The sequence below is a fragment of the Saccoglossus kowalevskii genome, chromosome 8 (assembly GCF_978046115.1).
Source record: "Saccoglossus kowalevskii chromosome 8, keSacKowa6.1, whole genome shotgun sequence".
Classification (NCBI taxonomy): Eukaryota; Metazoa; Hemichordata; class Enteropneusta; family Harrimaniidae; genus Saccoglossus; species Saccoglossus kowalevskii.
The window spans coordinates 32,646,760-32,668,892 of NC_140648.1; the positions used below are offsets into that span (position 1 = coordinate 32,646,760).

The 22,133-nt window shown below is 32.8% G+C and overlaps 1 protein-coding gene across 1 annotated transcript; it reads left to right on the forward strand.

Annotated features, from left to right (window-relative positions):
- The first annotated feature begins 140 nt into the window (after positions 1-140).
- LOC102807933 (dual specificity protein phosphatase 12-like) lies at positions 141-22,133 on the forward strand. The gene is made up of 4 exons (XM_006816699.3): positions 141-520; positions 13,688-13,798; positions 16,429-16,544; positions 19,710-22,133. Exons 1-4 carry the CDS (start codon positions 273-275, stop codon positions 20,066-20,068), a joined length of 834 nt encoding a protein of 277 aa, XP_006816762.1. The 5' UTR covers positions 141-272; the 3' UTR covers positions 20,069-22,133.

Below are 22,133 nucleotides of genomic sequence, written 5' to 3' on the forward strand. Positions count from 1 at the left end.
CTTACTGTCAAAATAAATATGAAATATAATATGGGTGCAACTTTTAGTGTTCTTTCAAATTTGATGTATATAATTTGCATTTGAAAGTTTGAACTACGACAATAACAATATCGACTTTTCCTTACAAAGTGAGAATATGACCCGGCCAATCAGGAGGCTATAGGGACATCGACCTTAAATGGCATTTGTAAATTCATCTTGCATGTAGCGCTGGTCTTTTCACAACGTGTTTGAATACGGTAGGGAGTATTGCTCCACTTTTCAGGGAAACCATGGACTGTATCGAAAAAGGTCTGTATATCGGCGGCAGTGCAGATGCCAGGAATACCGAGGCCTTGCACAGTGCTGGTATAACCCATGTATTGTCTATTGAGTTGGTGAAGCCACAAGTTTCGAGTGATTTTGTTCATAAATTTGTACATCTAATGGACGAAGAAGAGTACGATCTACTGAGTAAATTTCCAGAATGCATATCGTTTGTAAAGGAAGGAATAAAGAAGGGAGGTGTGCTGGTTCATTGGTAAGTTGATTAAGACTTTTTTTATTTGTTTTATTTTTTAAATCAATTCATGTATGTTTGAAGTGTTGTTGTGTAGAATCTTCTCTTTTTTTGATTCTAGTATTGAGTTGGAAATATCAAAGTGTTCCATAGGAATGTGTATACTGATAACTAGGCTCATTCTACAATCACTCTGATTAATACTCTGCTTGGGGATCAGATGGGGCGAGACAGAATATTTTACATAATATATTATCTAAAATTTCACCAAAGTACGTCTTCTAGAATAAGGCAGTTATAATTTTTGGTAAATTAATTTTTTTTGTAATTAAAGATACTAAAATTCAATCTAGCTAATCGAATCAATCTAATTTACCACAAGGAAAAAATTCTCATTTAAAATGAAATTTGTATTATTTTTTTACACAGAACATATAAATATATTTTCCATGTGTGCAGGGCTAGACTTGACACTTGAGACAAGACATTCCAAACATTCCAACAACTTCCTTGTTCCTTACTGTGATTCAATTTATTCATTCACTGCATTGTGTAAGACAATAAGAGTGACTGACCAATCTAGTGAATATAAATCAAGTTTGTATATAGCTTGTTGCCACATAATTGTAGTTTGTTTGTAATAATGTTACTTTTAAAGACCTACTTAAAAGCTAATTAATTCTAAATTACTTTGTCTATACTATCAAGAAAGCAGGCCCCCTGGAATTAAAATAATTATTTTCCCTGCAGGAACAGTATGTATACTATTCAAATTTCAAATCTATTATGTAAGTTAAAATAAGCCCTGGACACTGAGAGAAGGGATATTTTCTTGCATCTTTCAAGTGTTACTAAATATAGCTAAAAATGTTTTCTTTAATGTATGTGAAATAAAATTTAATCACTGTGGGCCTATCAACATTTTTAGCTATGGCACTCTTATTTATTATTAGACCGTTAGCAAGCCCGTTTTGGCATAATGTTTTTATTAAGCTTGAATGACTTAATTAAATATTGGAATGTGTTTGTGAAATGTTGATATGCAAGTTTGTTTCCATTTAAATACATGCATAATTATTAGCAAGGCTGGGCCTATAGCCTACAACAGTCCCTCTGGCCTCATGACCCACCCATGAGTTTTCACAAACACATACCCGGTATTAATTTAATTTAAAAAAAAAATTTGGTCAGAGTGACTGTCTGCAGTCTTATCATACCCTAGATATGAGTGATACAAAGTATCAAGTATTCTAGCATTACCAAATTTTAATAATTATTTGTAGACAATATAATTAATAATATTATATCAACTTTATAATTGTCTTAATATTTGTCCGAAATTTTTCCATCCAAAAATTGTTGTTACTGTTTCATTGTATGTATGCTGACATGTATAAGCTAGTCGTTGGTTCTGAAGGAATGTTGTGTTCTAGTGGTCATTGATAGTACAAGTATTTGTTCTATTTGACCTGTTTTGATTCTTGTATTCAGGAGACCATATGTGAGGTCACCTTAAGCTCAATTGATAAGAAAATATTAAGATAGTGGGGAAAGGAATGGGTGTGGTGTTCATATTGTGCTTCTGGACCCATGTACAAGTACAGTATTAAAGTTTTATTGTCATAATTGTAGGTTTTTCTATTTCAAACAAATTTAAAAGTTGTGTCGTTAACATGGTGCACAGAGCAAAACCTTACATATGGTGTCGTTTATTGACGGCAATGAATCCTGTTTTACATTGCTGTTTTAAATTCAGCTTTAAGTGTGCGCTAAATACAACTAAACTAGAAAGTACTATATGATGATCAATGCATGCTCAGAAGCAATGGTAACATTAGTAAAATAATCATCCTATAAATTCAGAAGTGAGGGACATATTGGCTAGATAGAAAATAACTCAAAAGTCTGGTGTCTCAGACAAATTGTAATGGAAACTTCTTCACATAGAATATTGATATCGTCATTTATATTATGCAAATACATGTCAAGAAAAATGACAAAATAACTTTAGGGAACAATAGATCATTATTTGAAACTGTCACACAGGAAACTGTGAAACATATATGATACATCACCAGTTATGTTTGTATTGTACTTTAATGGTTAACGTTGCCTAAAGGGTTCTTCATTGGGGGTAGATTTGGAGAAAAAGTAATGTGCAAAAAGAAAATTTTGAAAAAAAGGAAAGGAAAAATAAATACAGCAACATCATCCTGAAAAAAACGACCTTAATTTTAATTTAAATCAGAATTTCCAAAATACACTAAACAAATATTAGAATACAAGCTGTATCAGAACTATTGATCAATTTATATCCTGTTTAGTTTCAACATAGATAGACCCTGTGGTTTCAACCATGGGTTTTGAGTTTCCTGGTTTTATTTATCAAATATAGACCACATACTTGCAAGTGTTGCTATAAATATTATTATACTAGACTATGGCATATTTAACATGCAGTGAAACTCAAAATCTGAACTTTTGATTTACTGCTGTGCCTGTCATGTGATATATGCAATTATATCTGGGCTTGGGTAGAAATTGGGTTAAGGGTTCGTTCACCAACTGTATGCTAATTGGTGCATTTCCAAGCTGCAGCTTGATTTGAAAGTGCCAACAAGAATAATCTATTCCGATTAATGGTATACAAGTTGATCAATCTAGAAAGTAGATTGCACGAATTTATAGGAGACGCAAATATAATATCCGATCATAAATGATAGTCAATGAACCTATCAGTCAATCCGATCATAAATGATAGTCAATGAACCTATCAGTCAGATCATAAATGATAGTCAATGAACCTATCAGTCAGATCATAAATGATAGTCAATGAACCTATCAGTCAGTCAGATCATAAATGATAGTCAATGAACCTTTTATATCTCTCCTAAGATAAACAGAATATATTGTTCCTACATTTTTGACTCCCGTGTGCAAAGCACAAAAAGGGAGTCTTTGCAGTTAGTGTGTGTGTGTGTGTGTGTGTGTGTGTGTGTGTGTGTGTGTGGGTGTGGGTGTGTCTGTGTTGGTGTAGACGTAGAAGTAGAGCCAGTAGACCAGACATACACAAACAAAGTGGAGCCCTTTGTACAAGTGGAGCCCCAAATTGGTGGCTCCACAATGTTTCATAATTTATATTAATATTTAATCGAATTTAAGTCAGGTTTGCGAAGCTTAGGTTTAGTATCGGGGAAGGTATGGTTCACGTTATATTAATATTAATATAATTATACCATACCTTACCCCGATACTAAACCTAAGCTTCGCAAACATTTCTATGTTCAGTCACGGGATATTCAACTCTAATTTAATTAAACTTAATTAAAGTGCAATTCTCCATTGTATTGCATTGTAATTGAGTTTAATTAAACTCCAATTAAAACGCAACCCTATATAGGAACGCGTTTTAATCGAGTTCATATCGCAACTATATTAAAAGTTAATTCAACTATATTAAAAGTTAATTCAATGGTGGCTCCACAATTCATGGGACACCTGTATGTGTGTGTGTGTGTCTGTTCCACTGATATCTCAAGAACCATACATTGATTTTTGATGAAACTTGGTGCATAGATGCTCTGGGCCAATGCGCAGATTTGATTAGTTTTGGGTAAAAATCCATGCATGTTAATTATCCAATTTGCATGATAATTAGCTGATTTTTTAGCTGTTCCATGATTGTTCCACTGATATCTAAAGAACCACTCATTGGATTTTGATAAAACTTGGCACATATATGCTCTGAACTAATGCGCAGATTTGGTTAGTTTTGGGTAAAAATCTGTGCAATATTGATTACTTAATTTGCATAATGATTAATCAATTTTTGGCTTTTCCACTGATATCTCAAGTACTAATCATCACATTTCAATAAAACTTGGTACTTAGATATCATAGGACAGTGCACACACCTGATAGTTTTTAGGGTACCGTAATATCAGTACATATTAATTACCTAATTTGCATAATTAATTAATTTTCAGCTTTTGGTATTTCAAGTAGTAATCATCACATTTCAATGAAACTTGGTACATAGATGTCATAGGACAGTGCACAGACCTGATAGTTTTTAGGGTACCGTAATATCAGTACATATTAATTACCTAATTTGCATAATGATTAATCAATTTTTGGTTTTTCCACTGATATCTCAAGTACTAATCATCACATTTCAATAAAACTTGGTACTTAGATATCATAGGACAGTGCACAGACCTGATAGTTTTTAGGGTACCGTAATATCAGTACATATTAATTACCTAATTTGCATAATTAATTAATTTTCAGCTTTTGATATTGCAAGTAGTAATCATCACATTTCAATGAAACTTGGTACATAGTTACTTAAAGGCTGTGCAGAGACCTGATTAGTTTTGAGGTAAATATTTGTGCATATTAATCACCTTATTAGCATAATTAGTTAATTTTTAGCTTTTCGCCTGATAACTCAAGTACTGGTCATTATATTTCAATGAGACTTGCTACATAGATCCTCTAGGACTATGCAGAGGCCTGATTAGTTTTAGGGTAAATAATTGTGGATATTAATCACCTAATTTGCATAATTAGTTATTTTTTTCCCATGAATGTTCTGCTGATATATATAAAGAACCACTAATTGGATTTTATTGAAACTTTTATAGAGTACTCATCATCACATTTCAATTAACCTAGGACTATGCAGAGACCCAATTAGTTTTTGGTAAATATTTATGCTTATTAATCACCTAATTAAAATAATTAATTAACACTGATATCTCAATTACTGGTCATCACATTTGAATAAAATTTGGTACATAAATGCTCTAGAACAATAGACAGGCCCGATTAATTTTGGGTTAAAATTTGTTCATATTAATTCTCTAATAATAATTCATAGTTTTTTTTGTTCTAATCACATTTCAATGAAACTTGGTACATAGATATTACATCACGCAGGCCTTACTAGTTTTACACTCAAATCTGTTCATATTAGTTACCTGATTTACATAATTAGTTATCAGCTATTCCATCAATATCTCAAGTACAAGTAATTTTGAATTAATTTTTAATGTGTCTTCAATACTCTCAGCACACGGGGGTCTTTCTAAGCTTTCTTTGATGTAAACTTGTTCTATAGGATTGGTATTGTAGACATGGGAAAGCTAATTGAGCTATGGCTTATATAGCATTCTATCATGATGGATCATCAGACCATCTATCAATAGAAACTTGACCTCTTTTAAAGTCATTAATGTATAATTATGTCAAACATTCCAAGATACAAACTGAGATATATTTACTATAAATAGAACCAGATTCCATTCATGACTACAGACACTGGTGTATCAATATAGAGTATGTACCGATTTATTAACATGCATTTGGCTGAAAATAGAATTTAGTCGTTTTCCTTTTTCATATATGTTTAGTGAAGATATTTTTAATTCTCTAATTTTAGTGAATATTTTTGTCATTTTCTGTAAAAATTTTATTTTCGACTTCTTGAATACTGTTAACATTATTGCTTTACTTAGTACACATGTTCCCTTGGTGACCTAGCTCTATGAGATTTGATAATTTTTTGTTACGATATCTCTATTTTTAAAAAAATATTTTTGTCATTTTTAGGAAATAATGTTATTTTACACTCCTTGAAAATTCCTACTCTGATTGGTTTAATACTTGGTATAGCAGTATGTGTACCTCGGGTACCTCTATCAGATTTGAACATTTAGTGACAATATCTTGAATTCTCTAATTTCAGCGAATATTTTGCCTGTTTCTGGTGATGAACTCTATTCCAATTTCCTTGATACTTTGTATGCTTACCATGGTTGGGACTTTATTAGATTTGAATTTTCCTTGACCATATCTTCAATTCTGTATTTTTAACAGAATATTCTTGTCCTTTTAGGGTACAAAATGCTATTTGACTTAATTTTTCTGATAATTGCTGGTTCAATAATAATAATAATAATAATAATAATAATAATAATAATGAATTTATTGCATCCTTAGAAATAATTTCCATTGGTTGACAGAAATAAAATGTTAGTAATAAAGTACAATACATATAAAATTAATAAGTAAAAGTAAAATGTCAGTTATTGTTATTTCTGATTTCAAATATTTTGTATACGTATTCACCAACTTGTCTTATTAGTACGTCTTCTCTTGAACTCATAATATATTTAAATATCTGGTTATCACTTTTCAATTCTTCTGGAATATTGATATTATTAAATAGCTTTTGTCTTTCTGTTTGGTGCCTAAGACATTCCATGCAGAAATGTTCTTCATTTTCAATTTTGATCTGGGAACATTGCTTACAGATTCTTGGTATATATGTACATGTAATGATTATTGCTTTATCTTTATAAAACACGTGCACACACAGTCAAAATTAGCACACTGCACTGGAGCTCCTTGGACCTAAATAAAATGCAATATAACAACACATGCACAATTCAATGAAACCCGCAATGAAGTAATAAAATTACCTTGATGTAATAAATAGAAGCACTAAACGTTGGTATACAACATCAACAAATCCTGGAATACCATGCAAAATTCCAGTTATCAGCTACATGTAGCTAACTGCATTCATGGTACGGCAACTACAATTGCACTGACCCACCAAATGTTGTCTTTCGATGATTATTTCCCAGTTACAAGTATTTACATGGAATAGAACTCGTCCCAAAATACCGTGTTGAGCAGATGGTGTTGCAGTTGCTTGACCTGGTCACAAATTAAAGTGCCTGTGAAATGGCTGCTATTTTCATGCCTAAAATTATCAATTGATACATAAATATTATTAATTTTTATGTTTCTAAGCATGATTTTTTTTTTTCAGTGAAAAAATGTGTTTTAAACTCAGTCTACGGCAACTTTATTTTTGTGTTTTTTAAAACGAGGCTCCTCATTAGCTTCTCATTTGCATACAGAAATTCCCCTTGTGACGTCAGAAGGGGAAGTCGCATGGCAGTTTGCATTGCCGATACGTGTAAATAAGGCAAATTTCTTGTGCAGTTTTCTCGTCTTTGACTATATTGTCACTTATGTACTTGTTCGTCGAGGAAGAATGGACCATAATGAACACATAGTATCAATTTTTGTTGCATGGGGTTGAGTTAGTTGCGAAATATGTCCGTTCTGGTGTAGCTGGTCACTGTGATCATCACGACGCACGTTTGTACACTGTTGCTGGACAAAATAGAATTTGACGTCGGAATTATCTCGTTATTTAGCAGGTTACTAGGCATGTCACTACACTGTTTTATTTCATTGATCGTCTGAGTAAAATTTTCAAAATTAAAATAAAAAAAAACATATTTTGACATTCTAAACATTAGACTATAGTGATCACTATAAAATAATTAAAAAAACGACAAATCACAGTTACTAAATAAATGACAGCCGCGTGGAAATAAATTGACATGTTGTTGAAATAGGTGAACGCGTCAGGTCACGGCGAGGGCAAGTGCGTTAAAAGCGGCGTTTAATTGGATAACAAAAATAATCGAGATCGACACACATACAGATAAATTCAGAGTGGATTCGAGTTAGCTTGATCCATGGCGTGATTGTCATAATTATAACATCGTATTAAAACTTTATTTGGTGGAAACACATTGACCAAGCCCGGATTCTTATTTCATAAATTATTACGCAGATCAAGCTGCAAGCATGGAGGTAAAAAAGAACAGAGGTGTGAATTCGACATTCAACACCAATCACCAAACAATTCAGAAACTTTTAGCCTTTGAAAATGAAAACAGTTAGCAGTGTGTAAGGGCTGTGTAATTTCCTGTTTGTCCGACGCTTCGTTTTCGTGTCACTGTCAAAATTATTGCTACCTTTTACTTAACAGGGACTAAATGGTCTCTATAAAACGATAATCAGAATTGCAAAAAAAGTCAACTGATTTGAAACACTTGTAGGACGTCTCTCTCTCTTCTGAAATCTGCCTCGGTGATCATGGGCTGGTCCGGAATCTATTTCTTTCAAAAGCGGTTGCGCCAGGTTTACGTTGTCGGCGTTTCTCTTTAAACCTAGTCGTTTTTTTTATGGACGAGGACAGTTGAATGAATCTAAGGTTAAGTGATGTCGCACCTTCGGATCAATTAGAAACGTGTGAATACATACACTATGGCTATACGTTTCACTGCAACTGCCCACAACACAACATCTAAAAACTCTCTCTCTCTCTCAAAAAAAAAAAAAAAATAGACAAAAAAAAAGAAAAAAAACGCCGACCGAAAAATGTATATTGTTTAAAAGTATACTGAACGACCAGTGTTATTACGGCTCAGGGGTATGACTTCCTCTCACATTTTGTCCTTTGGTGGCGCACTTTCGGCGAGAGTCGGAAATCCGGAAACAGTCGACCGTTTCACGATAGGTGGGCATGGCTACAACACGAGAAATATCCCAAATTTACTTGGATACGAGTAATCATTTTCAGCAAAAAAATCAATAACTACCCTTTTCAGTGGGACACAGATCTAAAATGGGAAACGTGAGGGTGGGCATTGCACAGGCACTTTAAAGGTGATTTTCTAAGAAGACATTGACAAACTTCAATCAGCATTTTTAGATTTCACCACTGAGAAGTCAGTATGCAAATATATCAACCACCAAATGTGCGATTATGATTGGATGACAGGGCTATGAGGTATATAATAGGAAATGTCTTTCTGGTACAAAATTAATAAAGAAATTATAGAAAAATACTTATAAATGTGGAAAATGTTTCTACAAAATGTAGTCATTCAGATAGTTAACCATTTGAGTGTCAGATATTTTTCCACCCAAAATTCTGTGCAAATAATTTCACAGTTTGTACAATTTTTACTAAATTTTATCATCATTTTGTACCATAGAGACAGATAATGCTATGAGTTTTGTGGGAAAGATCCAACTGTACAAGATCGTTTTGTAAATGATGCCAAATGTTGACATTAGTGCACAAAGGGTTAAGGGTTGGATCAGTAGTGGAAGATGAGGTACTCTAGAGACATTGAAATTAATCATAATCGCACATCAGACCAATTAAAACTTAACGATAATCACAAAAGTGAAATGCAACTTTATTGTACTGACTGGTATGTGTAGTTCTCAGCGATGGCACTCAAGTCACATGGTTGGGAAACACAATGTGTTTTGAGATAATCTGCAGACCTTATTAGTTTGTAGTTGAAATCAGTGCCAGTTAATTATCTAATTTGCATAAATAATTGTTCAATTTTCATTGATATACCTTCATATGTACCAATATACCTTCATATGTACTGATATACCTTCATATGTTCTGATATACCTTCATATGTACTGATTTACCTTCATACTGATATACCTTCATATGTACTGATATACCTTCATATACACTGAAATACCTTCATACTTAATATACTTTCATATGTACTGATATACCTTCATATACACTGATATACCTTCATATACACTGAAATACCTTCATACTTAATATACCTTCATATGTACTGATATACTTTCATATGTACTGATATACCTTCATATGTACTGATATACCTTCATATACACTGATATACCTTCATATGTACTGATATACCTTCATATACACTGATATACCTTCATATACACTGAAATACCTTCATACTTAATATGTACTGATATACTTTCATATGTACTAATATACCTTCATATACACTGAAATACCTTCATACTTAATATACCTTCATATGTACTGATATACTTTCATATGTACTGATATACCTTCATATACACTGATATACCTTCATATACACTGAAATACCTTCATACTTAATATACTTTCATATGTACTGATATACCTTCATATGTACTGATATACCTTCATACACACTGATATACCTTCATATACACTGAAATAACTTCATACTTAATATACTTTCATATGTACTGATATACCTTCATATGTACTGATATACCTTCATATACACTGATATACCTTCATATACACTGAAATACCTTCATACTTAATATACCGTCATATCGTCATATGTACTGATATACTTTCATATGTACTGATATACCTTCATATGTACTGATATACCTTCATATGTACTGATATACCTTCATATACACTGATATACCTTCATATACACTGAAATACCTTCATACTTAATATACCTTCATATGTACTGATATACTTTCATATGTACTGATATACCTTCATATACACTGATATACCTTCATATACACTGAAATACCTTTACTTAATATACTTTCATATGTACTGATATACTTTCATATGTACTGATATACCTTCATATGTACTGATATACCTTCATATGTACTGATATACCTTCATATACACTGATATACCTTCATATACACTGAAATACCTTCATACTTAATATACCTTCATATGTACTGATATACTTTCATATGTACAGATATACCTTCATATGTACTGATATACCTTCATATGTACTGATATACCTTCATATACACTGATATACCCTCATACTTAATATACCTTCATATGTACTGATATACCTTCATATGTACTGATATACCTTCATATGTACTGGTATATCTTCACATGTACTGATATACCTTCACATGTTCCGAGATACCTTCACATGTACCTATATACCTTCATATGTACTGATATACCTTCATATGTATCGAGATACCTTCACGTGTACTGATATACCTTCACATGTACTGATATACCTTCATATGTACTGATATATCTTCACATGTACTGATATACCTTCACATGTACCGATATACCTTCATATGTACCAATATATCTTCATATGTACTGATATACCTTCACATGTAGATATACCTTCACATGTACTGATATACCTTCACATGTACTGATATACCTTCATATGTACTGATATACCTTCATATGTAATGATATACCTTCACATGTACTGATATACCTTCATACTTACTGATATACCTTCACATGTTCTGATATACCTTCATACTTACTGATAAACCTTCATATGTTCTGATATACCTTCACATTTTTTGATATACCTTCATATGTACTGATATACCTTCATATGTTCTGATATACCTTCACATATACTGATATACCTTCATATGTACTGATATACCTTCACATGTTCTGATATACCTTCATACTTACTGATATACCTTCACATGTTCTGATATACCTTCATACTTACTGATATACCTTCATATGTTCTGATATACCTTCACATTTTTTTATATACCTTCATATGTACTGATATACCTTCATATGTTCTGATATACCTTCATATGTACTGATATACCTTCACATGTAGATATACATTCACATGTACCGATATACCTTCACATGTACCGATATACCTTCATATGTACTGATATACCTTCACATGTAGATATACATTCACATGTACCGATATACCTTCACATGTACCAATATACATTCACATGTACTGATATACCTTCATATGTACTGATATATCTTCACATGTACTGATATACCTTCACATATACCGATATACATTTACATGTACTGATATATCTCCATATGTACTGATATACCTTCACATGTAAATATACATTCACATGTACCAATATACCTTCACATGTACCAATATACCTTCATATGTACTGATATACCTTCATATGTACTGATATACCTTCACATGTACTGATATACCTTCATATGTACTGATATATCTTCATATGTACTGATATACCTTCACATGTACTGATATACCTTCATATGTACTGATATACCTTCATATGTACTGATATACCTTCACATGTACCAACATATCTTCATATGTACTGATATACCTTCACATGTTCCAATATATCTTCATATGTACTGATATACCTTCACATGTAGATATACATTCACATGTACCAATGTACCTTCACATGTACCAATATACCTTCACATGTACCAATATACCTTCACATGTACCGATATACCTTCATATGTACTGATATACCTTCACATGTACTGATATACCTTCATATGTACTGATATATCTTCATATGTACTGATATACCTTCACATGTACTGATATACCTTCATATGTACTGATATACCTTCATATGTACTGATATACCTTCACATGTACAGTATACCTTCACATGCACCAATATATCTTCATATGTACTGATACCTTCACATGTTCCAATATATCTTCATATGTACTGATATACCTTCACATGTAGATATACCTTCACATGTACTGATATACCTTCATATGTACTGATATACCTTCATATGTACTGATATACCTTCACATGTACTGATATACCTTCACATGTACCAATATATCTTCATATGTACTGATATACCTTCACATGTAGATATACATTCACATGTACCAATATACATTCACATGTAGTGATATACCTTCATATGTACTGATATACCTTCACATGTACTGATATACCTTCACATGTACTGATATACCTTCACATGTATCAATATATCTTCATATGTACTGATATACCTTCACATGTAGATATACATTCACATGTACCAATATACATTCACATGTAGTGATATACCTTCATATGTACTGATATACCTTCATATGTACTGATATACCTTCACATGTACCAATATACCTTCATATGTACTGATATACCTTCACATTTTCTGATATACCTTCATATGTACTGATATACCTTCACATGTTCTGATATACCTTCATACTTACTGATATACCTTCACATGTTCTGATATACCTTCATACTTACTGATATACCTTCATATGTACTGATATACCTTCATATGTTCTGATATACCTTCATATGTTCTGATATACCTTCATATGTACTGATATACCTTCATATGTACTGATATACCTTCATATGTACTGATTTTTTTATGTATCTCTTATTATTATAAACTTCTGAAATTTCAGAATGCTTTCAACATTGTACATAACAGACAATAAAGCTATAGTAGTCAAGAGGTTCTTGTTTGATAGTCTGAAATTTTTAATTAAATATTTCTCTATTAGTCTTCAATCTATGCCTCAAATAACCTTGTCACACAGGAGTTCTTTCTAAGCTTTTTTTTAATTTTGTTATTTAAATACATGTGTACAATGACCAGAAACCTGCTCTGTTTAATTAATTTGATTTATTTCTCTCTTTCTCTTCTATGTCTGTTTCTGATCCATTTACATACTTTGCTGCTATCTACATACCATATCTTACTTTTATTTGTCTTGGTATTTCTAGTGCAATGGGTGCGTCTCGCAGTGCTACTGTAGTTATCGCTTATATAATGAATACCAAAATATCTCTGGAGGACACTCTAATTAAGGTGAAGGAAAAGAGATCATGGATAAGGTATGGTTAATTACTATGTCTATCATTTCCTATTGACAGTATATGTTTGGCACTTCTCACAGTGCATCAGTGGTACTTGGATATTTAATTGCAACTAAGAATCAGCTTTTGCATAATAAATGAACAAGTATTTTGAAACTTACAGATGCTGAAATCACTGCTCAATGTGAGAATTTGCAACATCTTGAATTACCAAAATTACTTAAAATAACATGCTTGCCAGAAAGACATATGCTTTACAATATGGCATCCTCATGAAAACTTCTAAACACATCCCGTTTCTTGAACTATTCAATAGCAAATTCTATTCCTAAATATTTATAATTTTTAACTATATCTAGTTCTTCCTTTTCATAACAAACACTATACTTATGATTTAATAATTTGCCACATAAATTTGATCCTTTATTTAGCTCTACTATTTTTTCTGCAAATCTTGAACTACTAATTTTTTGATGTTTATTATGTTTTGACCTCATATGCATATATACATGTACATAATGCAGCAACCATTCGTTTCTAAATCTGATTTAAGCTGGCTGAAAATTATGCTGGGTAAACCCACTATAGGGGTAATGCTTAGTAAACCCACTATAGGGGCAATGCTTAGTAAACCCACTATAGGGGTAATGCTTAGTAAACCCACTATAGGGGTAATGCTTAGTAAACCCACTATAGGGGTAATGCTTAGTAAACCCACTATAGGGGTAATGCTTAGTAAACCCACTATAGGGGTAATGCTTAGTAAACCCACTATAGGGGTAATGCTTAGTAAACCCACTATAGGGGTAATGCTTAGTAAACCCACTATAGGGGTAATGCTTAGTAAACCCACTATAGGGGTAATGCTTAGTAAACCCACTATAGGGGTAATGCTTAGTAAACCCACTATAGGGGTAATGCTTAGTAAACCCACTATAGGGGTAATGCTTAGTAAATCCACTATAGGGGTAATGCTTAGTAAACCCACTATAGGGTTAATGCTTAGTAAACCCACTATAGGGGTAATGCTTAGTAAACCCACTATATGGGTAATGCTTAGTAAATCCACTATAGGGGTAATGCTTAGTAAACCCACTATAGGGGTAGTGCTTAGTGAACCCACTATATGGGTAATGCTTAGTAAACCCACTATAGGGGTAATGCTTAGTAAACCCACTATAGGGGTAGTGCTTAGTGAACCCACTATAGGGGTAATGCTTAGTAAACCCACTATAGGGGTAATGCTTAGTAAACCCACTATAGGGGTAATGCTTAGTAAACCCACTATAGGGGTAATGCTTAGTAAACTCACTATAGGGGTAATGCTTAGTAAACCCACTATAGGGGTAATGCTTAGTAAACCCACTATAGGGGTAATGCTTAGTAAACCCACTATAGGGGTAATGCTTAGTAAACCCACTATATGGGTAATGCTTAGTGAACCCACTATAGGGGTAATGCTTAGTAAACCCACTATAGGGGTAATGCTTAGTGAACCCACTATAGGGGTAATGCTTAGTAAACCCACTATAGGGGTAATGCTTAGTAAACCCACTATTGGGGTAATGCTTAGTAAACCCACTATTGGGGTAATGCTTAGTAAACCCACTATAGGGGTAATGCTTAGTGAACCCACTATAGGGGTAATGCTTAGTAAACCCACTATAGGGGTAATGCTTAGTAAACCCACTATTGGGGTAATGCTTAGTAAACCTACTATAGGGGTAATGCTTAGTGAACCCACTATAGGGGTAATGCTTAGTAAACCCACTATAGGGGTAATGCTTAGTAAACCCACTATAGGGGTAATGCTTAGTAAACCCACTATTGGGGTAATGCTTAGTAAACCCACTATAGGGGTAATGCTTAGTAAACCCACTATAGGGGTAATGCTTAGTAAACTCACTATAGGGGTAATGCTTAGTAAACCCACTATAGGGGTAATGCTTAGTAAACCCACTATAGGGGTAATGCTTAGTAAACCCACTATAGGGGTAATGCTTAGTAAACCCACTATAGGGGTAATGCTTAGTAAACCCACTATAGGGGTAATGCTTAGTGAACCCACTATAGGGGTAATGCTTAGTAAACCCACTATAGGGGTAATGCTTAGTAAACCCACTATTGGGGTAATGCTTAGTAAACCCACTATTGGGGTAATGCTTAGTAAACCCACTATAGGGGTAATGCTTAGTGAACCCACTATAGGGGTAATGCTTAGTAAACCCACTATAGGGGTAATGCTTAGTAAACCCACTATTGGGGTAATGCTTAGTAAACCCACTATAGGGGTAATGCTTAGTGAACCCACTATAGGGGTAATGCTTAGTAAACCCACTATAGGGGTAATGCTTAGTAAACCCACTATAGGGGTAATGCTTAGTAAACCCACTATTGGGGTAATGCTTAGTAAACCCACTATAGGGGTAATGCTTAGTAAACCCACTATAGGGGTAATGCTTAGTAAACCTACTATAGGGACCTACTAAAACATTCACTTTTTGGACTTTTCATGCATCTCAATTGTAGCTGCTCTTACAAATAAAATATTTATTTTAATCTTGATAGTTTAGTATTCAATGTGGAATGTGAGTAATTTATAGAAAAGATTCTAGTGATATATGAGTATGTGGTACATCTATTTACAGACCCAATGATGGTTTCATGCACCAGCTAAGAATATACGATGCCATGGGAGGTGATATCCAACCCGAGAATCTGCTCTATAAACAGTATCTTCTAGACTTTAGGTCAGAGGTTAGAGGTATGATACTACATTGCCTGTCAGTGATTAGAGATTGCATTATGGGAGATAATGACATATATGGTATCCGGTTTGACTGTGGTCGGAAAAGTTATTGGAATTATGTGATACATAGAGAATATTTTTAGAGTTAATAACTATTAGGTGACTGAATCATCTATGGATACAGGATATTATGTATGAAACTAAAAACAATCAATCAATCAATTAAACTTTGAACTAAATTTTGAACAGCAGATTTATTTTTCCTGATTTATGGTAATAGGTGACAGCTGTGTGTGAGTTGAGCAGACAATCCAAGTTTTTGTTGTTACTCTGTCTGTGTGTATATATGTATGTATGTACCGGTATGTTTGTTTGTTCCACTGATATCTCAAGAACCACTCATCAAATTTCAATGGAACTTAGTGCATACGAGGATTAATTTACAAACCTGATTAGTTTAGGATTGAAATCCATGCATATTAATGTTCTAATTTACATAAATTGAGCTATATTAGGCAACAGGCTTCTTGTTTAAAACCCTATATAAAAGTAATTTTAAATATTACCTAATTTATTCATTTACCTCTAATACACTTAGAACTTTAAAGTTTTTTCTAAGCTATCTTAAGTTTGTTTTTTTAATTGTTTCCAAAGTTTTGAGAATTCAAGTTTATGTATCCATTTGATCGTTTTTGAGCTGAAACTACCATTGATATTATTTATTAGCAATGCTTCTTACAGGATCACTGTTACTTTCACACATGCTGTTTTTACATATTTTCTTTGTTGAAAACAGAGGCTAGTGGAATATTTATTAAAATGCAATGTTTTTAGGATAATTTTAAGAATTATGGAAGATATGCAGAACAAATATATATTAGTAGCACATGCTATTACTAAGGTGTGTCTATGGTCAAAATAATATAATGGATTTAGTATACATGTTGGTTTATATGTGTTTCTATTTAAAATGTACCCCAGACCATTTGTCTACATCAGACCATTTGTCTACATCAGACCATTTGTCTACATAAGACCATTTGTCTACATCAGACCATTCGTCTACATCAGACCATTTGTTTACATCAGACCATTCGTCTACATCAGACCATTCGTCTACATCAGACCATTCGTCTACATCAGACGATTCGTCCTACATCAGACCATTCGTCTACATCAGACCATTCGTCTACATCAGACCATTCGTCTACATCAGACCATTTGTCTACATCAGACCATTTGTCTATATCAGACCATTCGTCTACATCAGACCATTCGTCTACATCAGATCATTCGTCTACATCAGACCATTTGTCTATATCAGACCATTCGTCTACATCAGATCATTCGTCTACATCAGATCATTCGTCTACATCAGACCATTTGTCTACACCAGACCATTCGTCTATATCAGACCATTCGTCTATATCAGACCATTCGTCTATATCAGACCATTCGTCTACATCAGACCATTCGTCTACATCAGACCAATCGTCTACATCAGACCATTCGTCTACATCAGACCATTCGTCTACATCAGACCATTCGTCTACATCAGACCATTCGTCTACATCAGATCATTCGTCTACATCAGACCATTCGTCTACATGTTATCGCTAGCACCAACCTAAGACTTCAGATTGATACATATATAAAGCTAGTGCTTTAAATTGTTGGTGATTTTGTTTAAAGAAACTGAAAAAATGCTGCAAAAAAAATACATGCACATTTTGACTGGAACAATTTTTCTTTCAATGTTGCATACATTTTCTTCAGTATTCAAATAAACAGTTTAAGCTCACAGTATAGAATTAATTGTCATGGTAAGAACTGATGTCAGAGACTGTTATTCTAATTCACTTAAAATCAAGATTAAATACAAATCAAAATTCTGAAAAAAATGCATCCTGAGTGTCTAGTCTCTGATTAATAGATAAAAAAAAATTAAATAAATATGAGACCTTCATTACTGAATACCATATGGTGACCTGGTTCATTTACCATATTACACTCACAGGATCACTAAAAATAATGTTGGATATAATTAACAGTATCACAGACATCACTGGTTGAGGTTAATTTTTATAAACCCTGATTTACTTCTATAACCATACATGTTGATGGCTGGCTATAGCAATTACCCGTTATGTAATAGTTAGGTTTTAACTTAACACATTGCCTGTTGATGGTTTTTTCCAGTCATTTCAGCTTTCTTTGAAGGCTTCCAGCAAGTCATGTGATAAGTCTTGCTAGTCAATACTTGCAGGAAATTTTAAGTATGAAATGTACCGGGGTAATAAATGCAATCCTCAATCCTGGACTGGTAGCGTTGATTTCCTGCATTGCATGCTGGTAGAAACCACTCAGTTATTGCAAATTAAATTTATAATTTTTATTTTGATGTCAGCAATACTGTAATGATGCTTAAGAGACTCATTTTCATGAAATTCGCGAGTCAGGGAAATCACGAAAATTGAAGCAGTGAATAAATGAAAGTGAGTTTCATGAAATTATTGTCTTTGCAAACATTTCAAATTATTTTTAATTAAGTCATCTTATTTTATTTTATCCAATATCTTCTGTATCAATATTTGAGCTTGTTTATGGAGGAGTAGTAGATTGCTTTTAGGCTCCGCTGTCGATTCTGTCAAATGGAGCTTATCATATGAGTGGTTGTCTGTCGGTGTCCGTCGTCCGTATCAATGTTTTACTTTTTCAACTTCTTCTTGAAAACTACAAGCCTGAATGCTTTGATACTTGGTGTATATGTACCTTAGGTGGCCTCTCTCAGATTTGTTCATTTCATGATGCTATCTGTAATTCTCTAATTTTGATGAATATTTTTGTAATTTTTGGTAAAAAGTGATATTTTTGACTTCTTGTTGAAAACTGCAAGTCAAATTGCTTTGATATTACATATATAGGTACTACATGTGGACCTCTTTAAGATTTGTTCATTTCATGATGATACCTTCAATTCTCTAATTTTAGTGAATATTTTTGTAATTTTTGGTAGAAAGTGATATTTTCGACTTTTTGTTGTATGAGTGTAGAGCGTAGTAAATTTTAAATTTGTTAATAGGTTAATTTTAATTTCTAATTAAATTTAAATATTTCCTTTTCAACTCCTTGAATATTCTCAGCATAATATTTTCTTTGACTTTTTTCTTTAATTAACAGAACCAGTGGTGTATGTCACTTTCAAAGTCAACTATTGTCTGAAGCAGACTGACGGTCTGAAACACTTAGTAGCTGTAACTGGTGATCACCGTCTCTTGGGGCGTTGGAAGAAGCACAGGGTATTGAAGAATAAATGGGGGCCTGATTCGTGGGAGATCACATTGGCTTTCTCACAAAACACAACACTAAATTGGAAGTTTGTTGTTGTGGAATATCAGAAGGCATCCAGTAGACAGTATGGTCCCAAGTCAACGTATGGATGTGGTAAAGTACTGAGATGGGAAGATGGCAATAATAGGGTGCTTAACACAGGTACAGAGGAATGGACCTTGATTGAAGGAGAATGGGGAAAGTGCTGATGAAATACAAGGACATAATTATTACAGTATTGATAACACTATAGCCGCTGGGGATCCTTGGTACTTCATAGCTTTTTATATTTATTTTTTCCTCCAATATCTTGCCTATGAACTGCAAACATCTGCTGTATAACTTTTTACTTATATACCCATGACACTTCTCCAGAAATTGAACTGTCTAAATCAGCAAATAAAACAGGATGTTACTATCAAATGATGTGTAAACTGTACCATTACCAACCCACAATGACAGCTTACTCTACTGTGTCAATATCTTTAGAAAGGGCTGCAAATTGATTTTGTTCTGGAATCTTTTTGAATAGATGTGAAGGATGGTCTTGTGCCTTTGGAGGGGTTTCTATGGATATAACATCCCGGGTTGTACATTGACAAAGTAGTTTGAAAAGGACAATAATTATGTATTTCATAGTCCTTGTATCTGATTGAAAGTGATTTAAACTGTACTTGAAATCAAAGAAAAATTATGGCCATTACCTAATTGTTTTCGAAACCCATGGACCCTGGATGGAATGTGGTGGTATGTATGTAGGTATAGGTCTGTATAGGTCTGTAGGCCTTGCTTTGTAACAGCTGAGATATGGGCACTCATAAGTTGTCCAAATAAATGCAGTCTGTACACATGTGTTTGCATATTTGTTATATGATTGCACATTACAGCATTACAGGAAACTATACAAGCAGTGTTGACAATATTTAATGCAATAAAAATATTATTTGAGCCATGGCTATATTTTGGATTTTGTAGTTCGTTCAAAACATTTTTTTTTATTTATTTCTGTAGGTATATTTTTAAGCACTAGTGTGAATAGAATAGGATTGATTGTTTTCATCAAATTCAACTTGAATGATAATAAAGTGAAATTATAATTTCCTAGAATTAACTAATTAATTGTTGAACTTGACATGTAAATATCGATTTGTAATGATGTGTGCACCAGTGTTCTATTTAAGACTTATTTACATGCAGCTTGCTCTGTTAAATTACTCACTTTCAAAATATAAATTTGAAGAAAGTATGTTCTTTATTCCTGAAATACTTTGGGATTAGTTTTCTTCTCACATATGTATGAAGTATTACAACTGGATTCTCTGCGAACAAAATAGAATATGCTCTCCAAGATCAATTAGTGTTACAGTAGTAAACTCAAAATAAAAAAAGTGACAAGTGTAGTCTTTTTCCTCCTAAAAATCTGACTAGTATCTGGGAACTTTTATACAGGTCATGTTATTTATTTTATAAGGAACATTAAGATTAATACAGTACATTAATTAATTGAGGAACACATTGGCGAGTATTTTTGTTTTCCAACTTTTTTTAGATACTTTGTTCTACCATTTTAGGAACTTTTATACTACAATTAATGTTATATTCTATAAGGGACATCAAGATTAATACACTACTGGTACTGTATTTGCTTTATTGTTAACGTATTCACTCAAGTACATGACAGAGGTGTGTCTAACGAAATAAGTCGTATTTTGATAATTTAGCTTAAAATTTGTATTTATATGCCTTTGTATTAAAGATGACTTTCTAAGGTTTAGTGTGAAAAGAATTATTTCCGTAAAAGATTAGAAAATAAGAGGAATCTGTTTTGAATATAACTTGCTATGGCAAAATGTTAAACAATATTTTTTTCACAATTTTATTTTTTCCCTCTCAAATAAGTTTTTAAAAAGCAACTTTGTTATTGCTGATACAAACCTGTGTTAGTGATTGTGAGTTATCAATTCATTCAAAAATAATAATCCAACATGCATATGAAGACCGTTTTAATGAAGTACAATGAGTGTTCGCAATTCACAGGTTTGTATAATTGCATCTTCTTATATTACCTGGTTCAATACTGACTGTACTTTCTTTTAAACTTGTTTCAAATCTGCTTTTTAATTTTTTTAATTTATTGTAATAGTTATTTTAATAGTAAGTGTGACTTTTATTTCTAATTTTTATAGAAAAATAGTGCATGTGTTTGGCAGACATTCTATCAAGATAATTTGATAGTTAATAATTATGTAAATAAAAATGTTACAATCCAGCTAA